General features: G+C 42.6%; 1 protein-coding gene across 2 annotated transcripts; it reads left to right on the forward strand.

Moving 5' to 3' along the window:
• Positions 1-353: 353 nt before the first annotated feature.
• On the forward strand, positions 354-13,375 carry LOC110974102 (putative E3 ubiquitin-protein ligase makorin-1). 2 transcript variants are annotated; one of them, XM_022225469.2, is made up of 8 exons: positions 354-423; positions 2,682-2,807; positions 3,714-3,967; positions 6,309-6,550; positions 7,000-7,214; positions 8,415-8,525; positions 10,220-10,802; positions 12,805-13,375. In XM_022225469.2, the coding sequence occupies exons 1-7, from the start codon at positions 365-367 to the stop codon at positions 10,788-10,790; spliced, it is 1,578 nt and encodes a 525-aa protein (XP_022081161.2). In that variant the 5' UTR covers positions 354-364; the 3' UTR covers positions 10,791-10,802; positions 12,805-13,375. The 2 variants fall into 2 exon arrangements, with proteins under 2 accessions (XP_022081161.2, XP_022081162.2); XM_022225470.2 differs by having other exon boundaries at positions 10,220-10,689.
• Positions 13,376-14,847: the final 1,472 nt, after the last annotated feature.

A 14,847-nucleotide genomic window follows, 5' to 3' on the forward strand; every position in this document is an offset into this window, starting at 1 on the left:
AAGTTGGCAGGGAGATAAACATGTAATTGGCATTGGAGTAAGGGAGTAAAGGGCAAAAATCACCACATTTGCCTAAAGCCCCCCCCCCCATTCCAATCAAGAAGTGCCTCCAGACAATGTTCTTGCACCTGTGTAAGTGTCTGTTACTTTACTTCCTGTTCTGTTGGAGTGTTTTACTGAACACCTGCAGGTGTTTTTGCTTTAACCATCATGAACCCGAAGCCGTGCCCACTTCGAGGCGCATTCTGATCCTATGCATGCAAGTCAGGCGCATGGTACGTGCAGCGCTGGGCGCTAGGCCAACGTGTCGTCTGCTTGATGATAGATGGCGCGCTTTTCACACCAGATGGTTCAGTTTACCAAGATGGCGGCAGCGGAGTCTCCCGGGCCGAACACCGACTGGCAGAAAAACATCACATGCAGGTTTGTGAAAAGTGCGATTGCTAATTTTTATTGGGAAAAGTATAGCCTGATATATGTTGCTCTTGATGATCCCCAGGGAAACTGATGATTTCGGGGGAGTTGGCCAAAATCACTCACTTTAATTTCCCGAGCTCGCAGCCGCATGATCATGATGCAGCCAGCCCTGGGCCGGCCATAGACACGATTGACGACTTCCAGAACTTAGGTCTTAGCAGAGCTGTACAGATGGCAACGTGAACCATCATATCCGACATGGTGCTACTTTGGTTTGTATAAAATTTCTATGCCGTTACACCGATTTTGCCCCTATAATTTCATGAGGTCTCCCAGAACTAGGATACAATTTTGATTTTGTATGGGACGGGGAGGTTCATTTACATTATACAGTCGACTTCCGTTATTACGAGGGCTGGCGGACTTTCACAATTCTGTCGTTATAGCCAGAGCGTTGTTAAAACCGGAGCGCAATTTTTCACACTCATTTTGCACAAGTTTACAGCCACGTACGTGTCTGTTGTAATCATGTACAGGTACTCTGATACCGCACGCCGAACACATGAAAAGACAATGTTATGTGTCTCTTATTGATGCTGAATTTTTATCTAATGTTGATGAATAAAATGATGTAAATAGAGTACATTTAAAAGTCAAATATTTCACAACCTGGATCAGAAGAAGCCGAGAAGAATAGCCGAGTGAGAAGAAACATTCAAGTCCATGCCTGTCAGTACATTAACGTCACACGTCCTGAGTGTACGGTTTGCTTTCGTCATGAATTGGCTAAAACCAGTCAAAAGAGGGCACCACTATTACCAGTATATCCGGGGTTTTTGTTGAGATGTAGATAAGATTATTTTTCTAGTGAAATTTTTCTTTTATTGATGCAAATAAAAGCTTTGGATTATTTTGATGCTTTTTGCAGGGCATATTTTCCTGCACCTGTTTTAAGGGAGATGCGTTTCACATAGATTTGCATTTAATGAAACGGGACAAGAGAGGGAGCAATGTCATTGATGAAAGATCGGCGAGATGAAACAACATTACGTTGAAGTTCTTACAAAGGTGCATTGATAAGGCCTTGACAGACTGGGAAAACGTATGATGCCCGAATCGGGACAAGGGGTTTGTCGTTGACAGGTGCAGATAACACGGTTTGGAAAAAAGTCGCTGTAAATGGGTTGAGAACAATACTTTTGATCGCATCGGGTCGGCACAAATCGTCGTTTTAGGCGGAGTCTCGCGATATCTGTGCATGTAATAACCAAATATTTTTCCATAGCAACGAACACAAATTGTTCGGGACTGGGAGAATATGCTTGTTGCATCCGGGTTATCGTTATGACCGAGCTCGTTATAACGGGAGTCGACTGTACCATCAAATTTATGAGAATTTTCCTTACCCACACCTGTGTCCACAACTGCCTGCATAGCTCACCTGATCATGTCAGTTGAAAGGTCATCGTTGTCAGCGGTGTGGCAGCGTCACCAATTACAACGTGGCTCCCATCTCTTTCTATTCAGTTTCCTTTCGCAAGCAGTTGTGGACACGGTGTGGGTCAGGAAAAATCTCATAAATTTCACCCTTTTAAATGGTAAAATGTAAATTAACCTCCCTGTCCCATACAAAAATGTATCCTGGGAGACCTCATGAAATTGTTGGGGTAACATCGGTGTACATGTAACAGCATAGAAATTTCATACAAACCGAAGTAACACCATGTCGGATATGACTGTTTACGTTGCCATCTGTAAGGTTTGCTTAACCCGGAAGTATTCCATGGATGTTAAACACCCCTAACGAAACATGACCTGACTAGCCGTAGGCCTGTGCTGTTGGTCAGTGACCAGCCAATTGCACCATAACCCACAGCACAGGCCTAGGCCTACTTTGCCGGAACACAAATATGGTATAAGAAATCCATATCATGAAGATGCCTGGGTAGCCCCAGACTGGGGGCCAGTCTACTGCCGAGTACTGGACTCCCTCTGTATCCTTGGCCCCACACCGGTCAATCCAAAAAGTGGAGACTCTGCAAAAATGCCTTCTATGAAATCCTTTTGCATGTATGGATCTCTCACCCCATCAAACCACCTATGTGTTACTTTGGGCCATTCCAGTTTGTAGAAATCTGTGAAATTTTGGTATCAATTTGGCCCATTCGTGTTTAGTGGTTAAAATGAATTGGCCTACTGTCTTATGATACCCCAAAATGGTTAAAATGGAGTTCATGTGTCCTGTCCTTTTTTCCTCCATTCAGATATTTCATCCATGGTGTCTGCCGGGCAGGGGACAACTGCAGATATGCTCATGACAGATCGGGGAAAGATGCCAACATTTGCCGATTTTATCTCAGTGGCAACTGTCGCTTTGGTTCGAGCTGCAGGTAGGGTCCTGTTTGACCCCTGTTGTAAGATCAAATACCATTCCGCAAGGTCAAATCTTTTTCTGTATTTAAAGGTCACTTCAACATGCTTACAAAAATCTTTGTAACATTTGACTTTTATTCTTAATAAATTGGTTTGAGTCTTGATTGCTTTTGATTTATTTTTTATTCTAAAGGCCAAATTAAATGTCATTTCATGAAACTGTTGGCAGGTTAACCATTTCGCACTGGGGGCATTATGAATGTTGATGATGCTGGGACGGGATAATTTTCTTTCTTTTTTTCTGCTTTCAAAATTATTTAAAAATTCATGTCTTCATTTACTGGACGCTTACACCCACATGAAGGACTGTCTGGTTTCTACTGTAATCTGACAGACGACAGATTTTGGGGTGTTACGTAATTTTCTTTTGTTCACGAACCTGGCACAGTGCGCTGCTGACCTCTTTTCAATAGGGGCCAGATTAGTGTGCAGCGGTACTGTGTGGCTCATCACTGCGGTGGTGGAGCTCTTTTGTCCCCGATGGTAATCCGCTCACGCTAAATTCCCAAAACTGAGGCATACTGTTTCAAAACAAGGCTAGATTATCTCCACTAATGAGAGTGAAAAAATGTTGGTAATGTCCAGCAGCCTGGTCTTTTGTTACGAGTAGGGTTTTTTGTTATAAGGCCCAGTTCCCTTTGAACGATTTCGGAGACCCTGGTCACGTGTGTAAAGAATACGGTTTCGGTATCGGCAACCCCGGCAGCAAGTGGTGTAAGTACAGTGATAAAATCACCCAAAAGCTAACAAAAAATCTGTTTAAAATTTAAAAATTATTCAAACAATACAGACAAGTTTGGTTTCGAAAATCTCTTAGGGTACAAAATCATTCAGTGAATCTCAAGAAACTTGATCATCCACAGGTATGACCATGTCAAACCAAACTCAAAGAGCTCATCTCAGAGAGCCAATAAAGCGACTGCACTCAGTTCAGCCCATAAAGGCACCGCCTCTGTAGGCACCCTGGAAGATGCCCCCAGCAAGATGGTGAAGCTGCGGAAAGGCTTGGCCAGCGAGGCGATGAGGGAAGACCAGCTGAGCCCACTCAGGAAGTGGCGCATGGAGGATCTGGTCGGAGCTGCCGAATTTGTGCCTGGTCAGCTGTACGTCGGCTCTGGTGAGTTTAGCTGCAAGTCTGTTTGGTCTCCCAACCTAGCTTTCTTCGTTCTATTCAAATGCGAGGTGATTCGCCTCACTAATTTTATTTAACCCACCCCCAGCCCTTTTCTTGCCAACATTGCCACCCTACAGTTAAAAAAAAGAAAAGATAAAAATGAAAGAAAAATAATAAAAGTCCAAGTATTTTGTGGAATAGTTCTCGTTTGGATTGTTCTGACTGGCACAGAAGGCCACAGAATACAAACCTTTCTTACCACCTCATGCTCATCAGCAGCTCAGGGGAGACCGTAATTCCAATAGCACTTGTACAAAACAAAATGTCGCAGGCCATTCAAGAGCATCAATGCACTTATGCAAGGCTTACCGTATCAGTGCAGCCATACCCTGGCTCACATGCACTGACCATGATTGTGCTAAGACTGCTGTCATGGCATCCTTGTTCACAAATTACGTGACCTTTTGGAAGTAAGAATATTGGCCAAGTAGCGTGATTGGTTGTGGGTGTCACACAGTTTGCCTTGGCAACCCATTTATTGCCAGGCACCTTGTTACAATTTGCCTGCCAGCCGCTGCACTGTTTTTGACCATGAGAGGGGGTGGATTGTTCAGGATTCTTCCTGAGTTCAGGATTTTCACACTGTCTTTGACCATGAGAGGAGGCGGATTGTTCAGGATTCTTCCTGAGTTCATGGATTTTCACACTGTCTTTGACCATGAGAGGGGGTGGATTGTTCAGGATTCTTCCTGAGTTCATGGATTTTCACACTGTCTTTGACCATGAGAGGAGGCGGATTGTTCAGGATTCTTCCTGAGTTCATGGATTTTCACACTGTCTTTGACCATGAGAGGAGGCGGATTGTTCAGGATTCTTCCTGAGTTCAGGATTTTCACACTGTCTTTGACCATGAGAGGAGGCGGATTGTTCAGGATTCTTCCTGAGTTCAGGATTTTCACACTGTCTTTGACCATGAGAGGAGGCGGATTGTTCAGGATTCTTCCTGAGTTCAGGATTTTCACACTGTCTTTGACCATGAGAGGAGGCGGATTGTTCAGGATTCTTCCTGAGTTCAGGATTTTCACACTGTCTTTGACCATGAGAGGGGGTGGATTGTTCGGGATTCTTCCTGAGTTCAGGATTTTCACACTGTCTTTGACCATGAGAGGAGGCGGATTGTTCAGGATTCTTCCTGAGTTCAGGATTTTCACACTGTCTTTGACCATGAGAGGAGGCGGATTGTTCAGGATTCTTCCTGAGTTCAGGATTTTCACACTGTCTTTGACCATGAGAGGAGGCGGATTGTTCAGGATTCTTCCTGAGTTCAGGATTTTCACACTGTCTTTGACCATGAGAGGAGGCGGATTGTTCAGGATTCTTCCTGAGTTCAGGATTTTCACACTGTCTTTGACCATGAGAGGGGGTGGATTGTTCGGGATTCTTCCTGAGTTCATGGATTTTCACACTGTCTTTGACCATGAGAGGAGGCGGATTGTTCAGGATTCTTCCAGAGTTCAGGATTTTTTTAACCCCAAACTGTACAGATGTAGAGGTTTAATCATCGTGGATAATTCGCCACTTTATGTACAACCAATTTCTTTACTTTGCTGTTAAGAAACTGGTTGTACCCAATATCTTTACAGAGAAGTTTGAAAATGTACATTTACCAATGAGTTTGAAAAAGGTTCCTGTACGCACAGCCGTAATTCTATCAGTTGGGAAATGGGCAAGACAAACAGAGTCTTAAAGTGTGTTTTTATAGAGGGCAGTATGGCAAATTAAAAGAAACCGTGGGCACTGGCCATCATGGCCTGGTTTTCAAGAAATGCTGAACTGAAATAGGAGTGATTTGCACTGAGGAAAACTTGCTCTTAATATTGTTTAGAATCTGTGAGTGAGGTGTGAAAATGAAACAGTGACAGCTTTATCTTTTGATTTGTTTTTTTCTTCTGGACTCATAAAAACGCTTACAGTTTTACACTTCGGCATAAAGTAGTCACTGTATTGACATGCTACACTTGAAATTGAATTTGTCTATCTACCAGTGGTCAACACTGTGGGAAAGATTTACCAAGTGGTTAGGGTTGTCAACTCATCAGAGGGTTAAAGATTCAACTGCAGCCACTGGGCGTTGGGTGTTGTGTCCTTCACTCACACTAACCTCTCTCCACCTAGGAAAACAAATGTGAAACAGCCTTAGCTGCAGAACCTGTGATGGACTAATGGCCAATCCTTCGGGATATTCTCAGTCCTTGTGTCATGGTACTGAAACGAGATGAAATGCTGGCCTGGTGAGCCACATTGGCTCATCACAGACTGTACCGTTTTCACTTCTGTCCAACAGTGCCGCCGACGTACTCAGCCGCTGCTCAGTCTGGTGTAGACTCCAAGGACGTCAGTCCTGGCCCGTCTGCAGTCCTTCACGACGGGCCGCAACACGCAGAAGACTTGCTGTGCCCATTTGCGCTGCAGGGGACGTGCCGTTACGGCGAGAACTGCAAGTTCTTGCACGGGGAGGTGTGCGACATGTGCGGCTCGGCCTGTCTCATTATCAATGATCCTGTGCAAAACAAGCATCACCGTGAGGTTAGTATGGAAAAAAACTTGCATGAATTTGACCTCGTGTGGAAATTTTCTCCTATGTTGTGTAAAGGGCTCATTGCCATCTCTTGCCTGATTTCGATAGCACATACATGTACATGTAAAGCTTCTAGAGACAAGTAAATATTAACTGTCTCTCCCGTTACATTGGGAAAAAAATTAGCATGGGTTAGTGGGTAGAATAAATAATTAGGATGGGATGATGATGGATTGTTTTTGTAATTGCACTCATACTTGAAGGTTTTTGACAATGCCAGATTTAATACCGTGTATGTTAATATTACACACAAGCACCGTAGTGGTTTAATTGTATAATTTTAGAAAGCAGATGGTGTGTAGGTACAGACACACAAGAACAAGTGCCTTTTTTTTTTTGGAGTCGAACGGCCTTATTATGTGAAATTTCCAACATCCCTTCTTTTTTTCATTGGCAGTTATGTTTAGCAGCCCACGAGAAGAGCATGCAGGAGGCGTTTGCCTTCCAGCACAGCAAGGACGTCCAGTGCTGCATCTGCATGGAGGTCGTCCTGGAGAAGTCGCCGGCCAAAGAGCGTAAGTTCGGCCTCCTGTCCAACTGCAACCACCCTTACTGCTTGTCCTGCATCCGCAAGTGGCGCAGTGCCAAGCAGTACGAAAAGAAAGTTGTAAGGTAGGTATCATGCTTTTGGTGCACGATAGTGGGAGGCTTTCAGACGCTTGGCAATCTAGAGGCAGTGCGAACAAGAAATTTTGCATGCTCGTACAAGCATGTAACTTTGCTGACGATCAAGGATCAGTGAATTTTGTTTCCCTACAGTGACGAGAAATATGTTACTGCTGTCATTTATCTATCTTTGGTACAAACTGAAGCCATTCCTTTCATGGGCAATGGCAGGCCGAAAGAAGCCTAGTAGCTTTTTTTTCTGAGCCAGGAATCCACGGAATATCGGGCGTATTCATGAGACTGCTAAGTTACATAAGCCTAGCATATTGTGTTCCGTCCGTGGGCGCTCCTGGTTGTCAAGGAGTCTTTTGTTTGGCGGGGACTGTCGTGCTTTTCGTGATCCCGCAGGATGTCAGCGGTGCAGAACGGTTGGTCAATTTTGCAATGCCACCTTAGTACAAACATAATGGTGGTAATTTTTGACCTCTCTCTGAAGTATACGCACATTACCTCTAAAGTGACGTAAACAGTAAAAAAGGCCCATTACTTTTGCCCCCATCACAAGTATCCTTAAAGTTTCCATCGAGTGTCATTCCATTCAAACGAATCTCAGTACATCTCCAGGTTGAATTTTTTTTATAGTCATAGTCATGAGTAGACAAGGTGTTTTCATTTTGCGTCTTCTTAGGCATTTTCACTGAACTGAAAAAGAATGTGCCATTAAGTGTCAAAGGGACCGCTTTTTTAATTGCATCATTTGCTCTGTGTAACCTTTGGCTAAGATTTCATTATTTATGCACGAGTTTGAACCTTATCAACCGAAAAATTAGACAACACCGCTTGAGGTCAGAAAAGATACGGCTTGAGAGTGCAAAGTACAAGTTGGGGCATTCTGTTTATGCTGGGGCAAATTTGAGGGAGGACTATTGTATCAACCACTGGTTGATTTTGCCTGGTACCCAGGATGTATTTTGTGCTCAAGTTACCAGGGAAAAATCTACTTGTGGTTGACAGATTGTCATCTTTCAAACTTGACTTTGTTGGTTGTTGACTTCTTGGGAGAAAGTCATTTGGCATTATCTGGTAAAAGAGACTGTTAAATGTAAAAAGACAGCTGACAAATGGAATAGAGAAAGAAGATTTTCAACTTCTGTACACTTTAAAAGTGGAAATTATTATTTTATTTCTGTGTTTTTTTCGGAACAGAGCATGCCCAATTTGCCGCATAGCCTCACCCTTCGTCACACCGAGTGATTTCTGGGTTGACAATGCAGAGGAGAAGAAGACAGTATTGGAGAAGTACAAAGAAGCATTAAGGTATTATCTGTATTCTGTAGCAAGTCTGCATTTTTTTCTGTATTAAACCACTTAAAGATGTGTTGGGGGGGCTAAAAATTGCAACTTTCAAAAAGGCAAGATACAGCTGCCACCATTTGATGTACTGACAAATGATAATAATTAGTATTATAGTAAAATGGATTTGGCCAACGCCCGCTATTAAATTAACCTCAGGGCGATTTACATTGATTTATCAAGCAAGACAGAGAGAGATACATGAAAATTTACAATGGCTAATAATTAAGTTGAGTAGTTACATGTATGAACCACATCGCGCCGGGGGCATTTATGAATGTTGATTCAGCTGAGACGGAATATTTTTCATTTTTTTCTGTTTTCAAAATTCTTTAAAAATTCATATCTTCATTTATTGGACACTTCTTACACCCACAAGACAAACTGTCTGGTTTCTACTCTAATCTGACAGACGACATCTATTGACGCTGGAGTATTTCGGCCGAGCCTGCCACCTTGTAAAAAGAGCCCAGATTGTGCGGTGTTATGTAATTTTCTTTTGGTCACGAGACTGGCAAAGTGCGCTGCTGACCTCTTTTCAATAGGGGCCAGATTAGTGTGCAGCGGTACTGTGTGGCTCATCACTGCGTTGGGGGAGTGATTTTGTCCCCGGTGGTAATCCACTCGCACTTAATGCCCCAAACAGTGGTATACTGTTTCCAAAAATGCTGGATTGTCTCCACTAATTTACAGTGCCAAAATGTTGGTAATTACCAGGAGGCTGGTGTTTTGTTATGAGTTCAGTCTTTTGTTACAAGGCCCAGCTCCCTTTGTCCGAATTCAGAGACCTTTGCTCTGCATATAAAGAATATGTGCCCAAAACCAGGCTCCCCGGCAGCAAGCGGTTAATACACTGCATAAGAGCTGTTTTACTGGGACAGTCTATCTGACTGATCCCTTAACCCTAATTTTCGCCAACCACACAGAATTTAACAGTAGAAAAGTGTTTAATTCTGTGGGGATAGGTCTGGTAGGCCCATAACAGCTGGCTTTTGCATTGGGTTTGGCATATCTCAGAAAAACAAAGTCCAATAGCCTCTGTGCACAAAGTCCCACGTTTAACTTTGTGTGAATGGGGAAGGTTAGGGCCAGCAACCCTTTGGGGGTTAGGGTTAAGGATGCCAGGCATGGGATACCCCCAGACACACAGCGCCGTCCCAAAGGTTCTGCAGATACCACAAATACTGATTTGCCAGCGTCATTTGAATGGCGTTTATACCATATTTCTTATGTATGCTACCATTACAGGCTGCTTGCACATTAGCAAAGTTCAAGCTTAATATTCAGTTAGCCTCCACAGACAAAGAGTGCACTGCAAAGGTAAATGTGGCACTGTGGGTGATTTTCTTTTCAAAAATGGCACTCAAAAAAATCTTCTGGTTAATTTCTTTAATTGCTCCTCTGGAAACCAGGACAGAACCAAAACAAGAATCGGTAAACCAACCTTATCTGATCCTTGAAAATTCACCAGAAGGCAAGATTAAGCAAAGTTCATGCCAACCAGTTTTGTTTCACTTTACATGGGACTTGAAAAACGCAACGAATGTGCTATTGGGTCCTCTGCTGAAAATGGCTTTTAAGTATTCAGAAAGGTTCTCAGCACAAGTCCCTTGAGAGATAGAGTCTTGATTGACCTTTTTTTTTTGGTTCCTCTGCAGTAAAAAAGAGTGCAAGTATTTCAAGCAGGGTTCTGGAACCTGTCCATTTGGTGCCGAGTGCTTCTACCTCCATGCCTACCCAGATGGAACCAAGGAGGACCGTACCAAGGCACGCCAGTTCAGCAGTGGGGACGGCAAACTCAACACCTGCCGCTCCTTGTCTCTGTGGGACTTTTTCGAGGAGAGGGAAAACCGTGTGATGGACTGGGACAGTGACGACGATGACGACTGGTTTCTGTACTATGACTGGTCGGATGATTTCGACTTCAGTGACATTGAGGACCACGGACTTTGGAGTGATTACTTTGAGTTTTTTGGCTCAGGGGAGAGCTCTGACTACAGTGAGGATGAGGAGGAAGATGGAGATGGGATTGCCGCGGCGACCGTCGCCATGGCGGCTTCCTCAATGCAAGGCGGTGCCACTGTATCATCTGATACCGATGATGAGGGAGAGACGGGGAGTGCTTCAGGTGAGGGGGAGAATGGAGCTGTTGCTGTTGACGGTGAAGACGAAGATAATGATGAAGATGATTACGATGATGATGATTCAGATGATTCTGATTCACTCTGATGTATAATTTAGGTACTGCATAATCCCTTCATTATGCAAGACAAAGTTAGGAATTCACTACTTAGCATTTGACAATCTCATGTGTGCGCAGTTGTTAAAAACAATAGCATTAAAAACCTCTGACAATTACAAACTCAGTAGCGATCAAAAGTTTTTATAATCAATATAAACATCCGTTTATGTGGTCTTGTGATCAGTTTTTTTCTTCCTCTTAAACTAATATTTAGGTCAAAGAATTTAGTTTATATATACAATGTCCAAGCATATCATTCTGGGTCCGCATTTAATTTTTCTGTTTTGTTGGAGGGGGCACATAAGAGTTACATGTATCACTGCTTGGCAAAATTTATAAGGATTGAAAACAAAGATATTATTGCAGAGCAGCGAATCCTTTTCCCCGAGATCAGTCAGATGTGAAGGTCTGCAAAATGTCATCCAACCAGGGCAAACAAGTTGTGACACCAAGAGGCCCAATCACAGATAACAGACGACACCGATAAACTTGAAAACATTATCAATGTTGGGGGGAAAAGTGGTGCCCTTGTTAGAAAGTTTATTAGCTAATTGCTGAAGGCATGTGACTGATCTCTTGGATACTAATATACCATCATGGACAGGAGCAAAATTTGGCCTCCCAAGATAGTGCCTTGTACCTTCAGTGTCTCAATGCCCTATCCAATCAGTGTAACTTGGGGATCAGTGGTGTGTGTATGTTGTAGGACCTCGAGAAGGATTAAAGTTTCCTATCTTGTGATTAAGAACAACATTGCTGCTTTTTTACATATGCACCATTCTGCCAAAACATTTGATTCTAGTTTGTGATGGTGTTTGCATGTTCTCAGGATAAACAAGTCTGTTGTTAACTTCTTATTTCTTACGTAGCATTCTTTTATATAACATATTAAAGCTCCGAACTCAGCATGATGGAGCAATTTAAGTGATGCATATATTGCTTTCTGTGCATTAACCCTAACCCCCCAAGGGTTGCTGGCCCTAACCTTTTGTGCACAGAGGCTGTTGAACTTTGTTTTCTGAGGTATGCCAAACCCAATGCAAAAGCCAGCTGTTATGGGCCTACCAGACCTATCCCCACAGAATTAAACACTTTTCTACTGTTTAATTCTGTGTGGTTGGGGAAGGTTAGGGTTAAGGGGTATATGCAGTCTTGCACAGCCTTTTGCGATATGTACATGCACATGTAGTTTTACAGACTAAAGGCCCATTTTCAAAGAAGAGTGGAAACAAAGCAGAAAGAGTTTTGTTTTACATACAAGGCAGAAGCCTGCTTGGTATGCAGATACCGACTTTCCATAGTAACAGTCGCAGCCCATCGTAAGAGTCAAAGGCAAGGCAAGGATGAATCGACCATGCCTGTCAGTCCATGGCTTTATACCTAATGAGACCGCTGATTTTCTAGATCATGTTGTCTCAGTTCAGCATCTTTGAAAAATTGTTCAGGTTTCTGAACGCAGCGGTTTGTTACCCTGCTGCATGCTTTGTTCCCTCTCTTCGTAAACAGTCCCAAAGCAAAGTGGCATGTTTGATTTTTTTTACCTCAAGGAGCCTGTTTGTGTATCGTAGATGGTGATCAATGATCCAAAATTGGTTCTCTAACTCCAGATCCTACATGTAATTAATGGACGTAGTGAACCAGCTTTGAGATCACTGATTGAGATTCTGATCCATGTGAAAAAAGAAACAGGCCCATGGAATTCCATCTGTTCTCATCTGTACAAACAACCCGACAGTTAAACAATAAATAACAAGTAAAATTAGCAGAGTGGTCCTTACATGTGTTGTTATTGATCAGTTTAACACAGCTTCTCTGAAACACTCTCAACTCAAGATCAAAGTATCCACAGCCTGCTCCCAGAACAACGGCCATTTAACCTTTTCATATAGGTTTTTTTTAGTGTTTGACAGAAAGTTCTTGGAATGTATTTCAAAAACCGAAACTTCACGTCCGACTTATCACTCACCTTTTTTTTCTTTTGTGTCCTTCACTGTACTGCAGACCACACCCGGTTGCTACAGCATGCTTCTGATCAAGCTCGCCCAAGCAAAGACTGCATATACCTTTAAAAGTTCCAAATGGTGATGGTGGTGGTACGCGTAGAGGTTATAGTGGTGAGTCTGAAATTCCAAAATTGAAGTTGTACAGGACAACTGAATTGTTGTTTGAGCTGCTGTACATCACGGAGGAAGGACACAGAAGGAGCTTGAATTGCCCAGGCTATAACATCTGGCCAATTACCGCTTTTCGGTATGTCCATAGCCAGAGCCCAGCAAATACATGCTACGCACCACCTGTTTCACAACCATAAGCCCCCTTTGTACCCCATGATCACCGCCACAATTTTTTGCTGGTAATCTGCATCCTTAAAATGTTGTGTACTGCAGTATAGGAAGTTGTATATTCGTGCCATCGCTGGTGCTCGGTATGATATGACAACAACATCAAATTTAATGCTTGCGCAGTTGCTTTTATTAGGCTGTGTACCTGAAGTGTTCACGTGCAGTTGTTGCCCTTATCGAACGCTTTCTTCTGGACTTATTTTGGAAATAAATAGCCAAGTTGTTTATAAGATCTTGCGTTTTATTTGAATCATTTTTATTACGGAATTTACACACATAAAGGTATTTTATGAGATTTCATGATCACTCCTTGTGATGAAACCACACATTTCGTTTTTCGTGAACTTAACTGTCCTGTGGTGGTCAACATGTTGTTGGCTAGACTTAGCCAAATTCGTAGAAAGACTTTGAAAATTGATGTTTTGGAGTGACAAAATAAAATTACAAACATTGCATGGATTATAGAAAAGTGCTTCAAAATCTAAAAAAAAAATTACAGCTGCAAAAGTAAATCTAATGTTAGCTAATTTTCTTTCTATTTCCTGGTCACTGCAACAAGTTCCAGTTAATTGCAAAGAAAACACCACAAATATTGCTACGATATTACTGGCCCCACTTGTCCGGCTAAGCTGCAGGCAGTAAGCAGGCATTTTTTAAATGTTTACTATTGTTCGTCTGACCGGGCGGCGATGATCATCGAGCACTTTAATGTGCCAGAGTTGTAACTCCTTCTGTGTCCTTCCTCCATGCGTACATCAAGTTTCACGTGCATATTTGATCCTTGAGCTCATCTTCTCTCTTTTCAGTCCTGACGTTTAAAGCAACCACCTTCTGAATTGTCTGAATTGTGCATGTCCACATGAAGCACGGTTAAGAAAAAAAATGAGGAAGCAGAGCATTGTGAGATTTAGTGACTTCCCAAAATGTGTCATTTTAACCACATTTATTGAAACTGCATAGGCTAGAGTGAAAGTATGTGTTACCGGTATGTACCTGTAGATTTATGTCAGCATGGTTGTATCGGATGTTCTGATGTAAAGGAGTTGGCATGCTTTGTCCAAAGACTGGGTTGCTGATGTGTCATTCATGTTATGGGATGTCTGGGCCTGGTATCCTTTGAAGAATTTGAAGTCTGACAGCATCTGGCTTAATGAGTCAAAATGGCTAGCTCAGAGGAAGCCCAAAGAAAGTCAAAACTGGCGAGTCAAAATGGTTCAATATTGACGTACACTGTAACTCTGTTATTGGAACTTGATGATGACATGTTCACTGATAGTATAACGTGGCTTGCGCAATGATACAGTGGTGAGGCACTCTCTTGTTTTTAACAAGACTGATGCCAAAATTTAAAAAAAAATACCTGGGCAGTTTGAATGTAAAAGGATGTTTATTGAAGAATTTTAAAAGCCAAGGCGGGCATAGGAACACGCTTGTTCATTGTTACAAATTGTAAAGTACGGCATTGCAGAAAAGGTGGAATATCTAACGTAATGATTAGTTGTATCAAAAACCACAGTAGAGGGTTTGCATGGCTGCAATCCTGCAGGTCAGTGCTTTTGTTCCTCAGGGTGTGCACAGAAGAGGTTTCCCTATGGAACAAAACAACTGTCCTGTAAGATGGCTACCATGGCTCTACACTACCTGTCTTGTTCAGTCATAGATATAGCTCTAGACAGACAGTTAAATCACTGGACAATCAAAT

This window comes from Acanthaster planci, linkage group LG04, assembly GCF_054643075.1.
Source record: "Acanthaster planci isolate LZ-2023a linkage group LG04, COTS_SCS, whole genome shotgun sequence".
NCBI lineage: Eukaryota > Metazoa > Echinodermata > Asteroidea > Valvatida > Acanthasteridae > Acanthaster > Acanthaster planci.

Bases quoted from the DNA above. Each gene is read 5' to 3' on its own strand.
- LOC110974102 (XM_022225469.2), top strand. From the start codon at position 365: ATGGCGGCAGCGGAGTCTCCCGGGCCGAACACCGACTGGCAGAAAAAC. The intron at 6,551-6,999 runs GTTAGTATGGAA...TTTCATTGGCAG, and splicing joins AAAACAAGCATCACCGTGAG to TTATGTTTAGCAGCCCACGA. The intron at 7,215-8,414 runs GTAGGTATCATG...TTTTCGGAACAG, and splicing joins TACGAAAAGAAAGTTGTAAG to AGCATGCCCAATTTGCCGCA.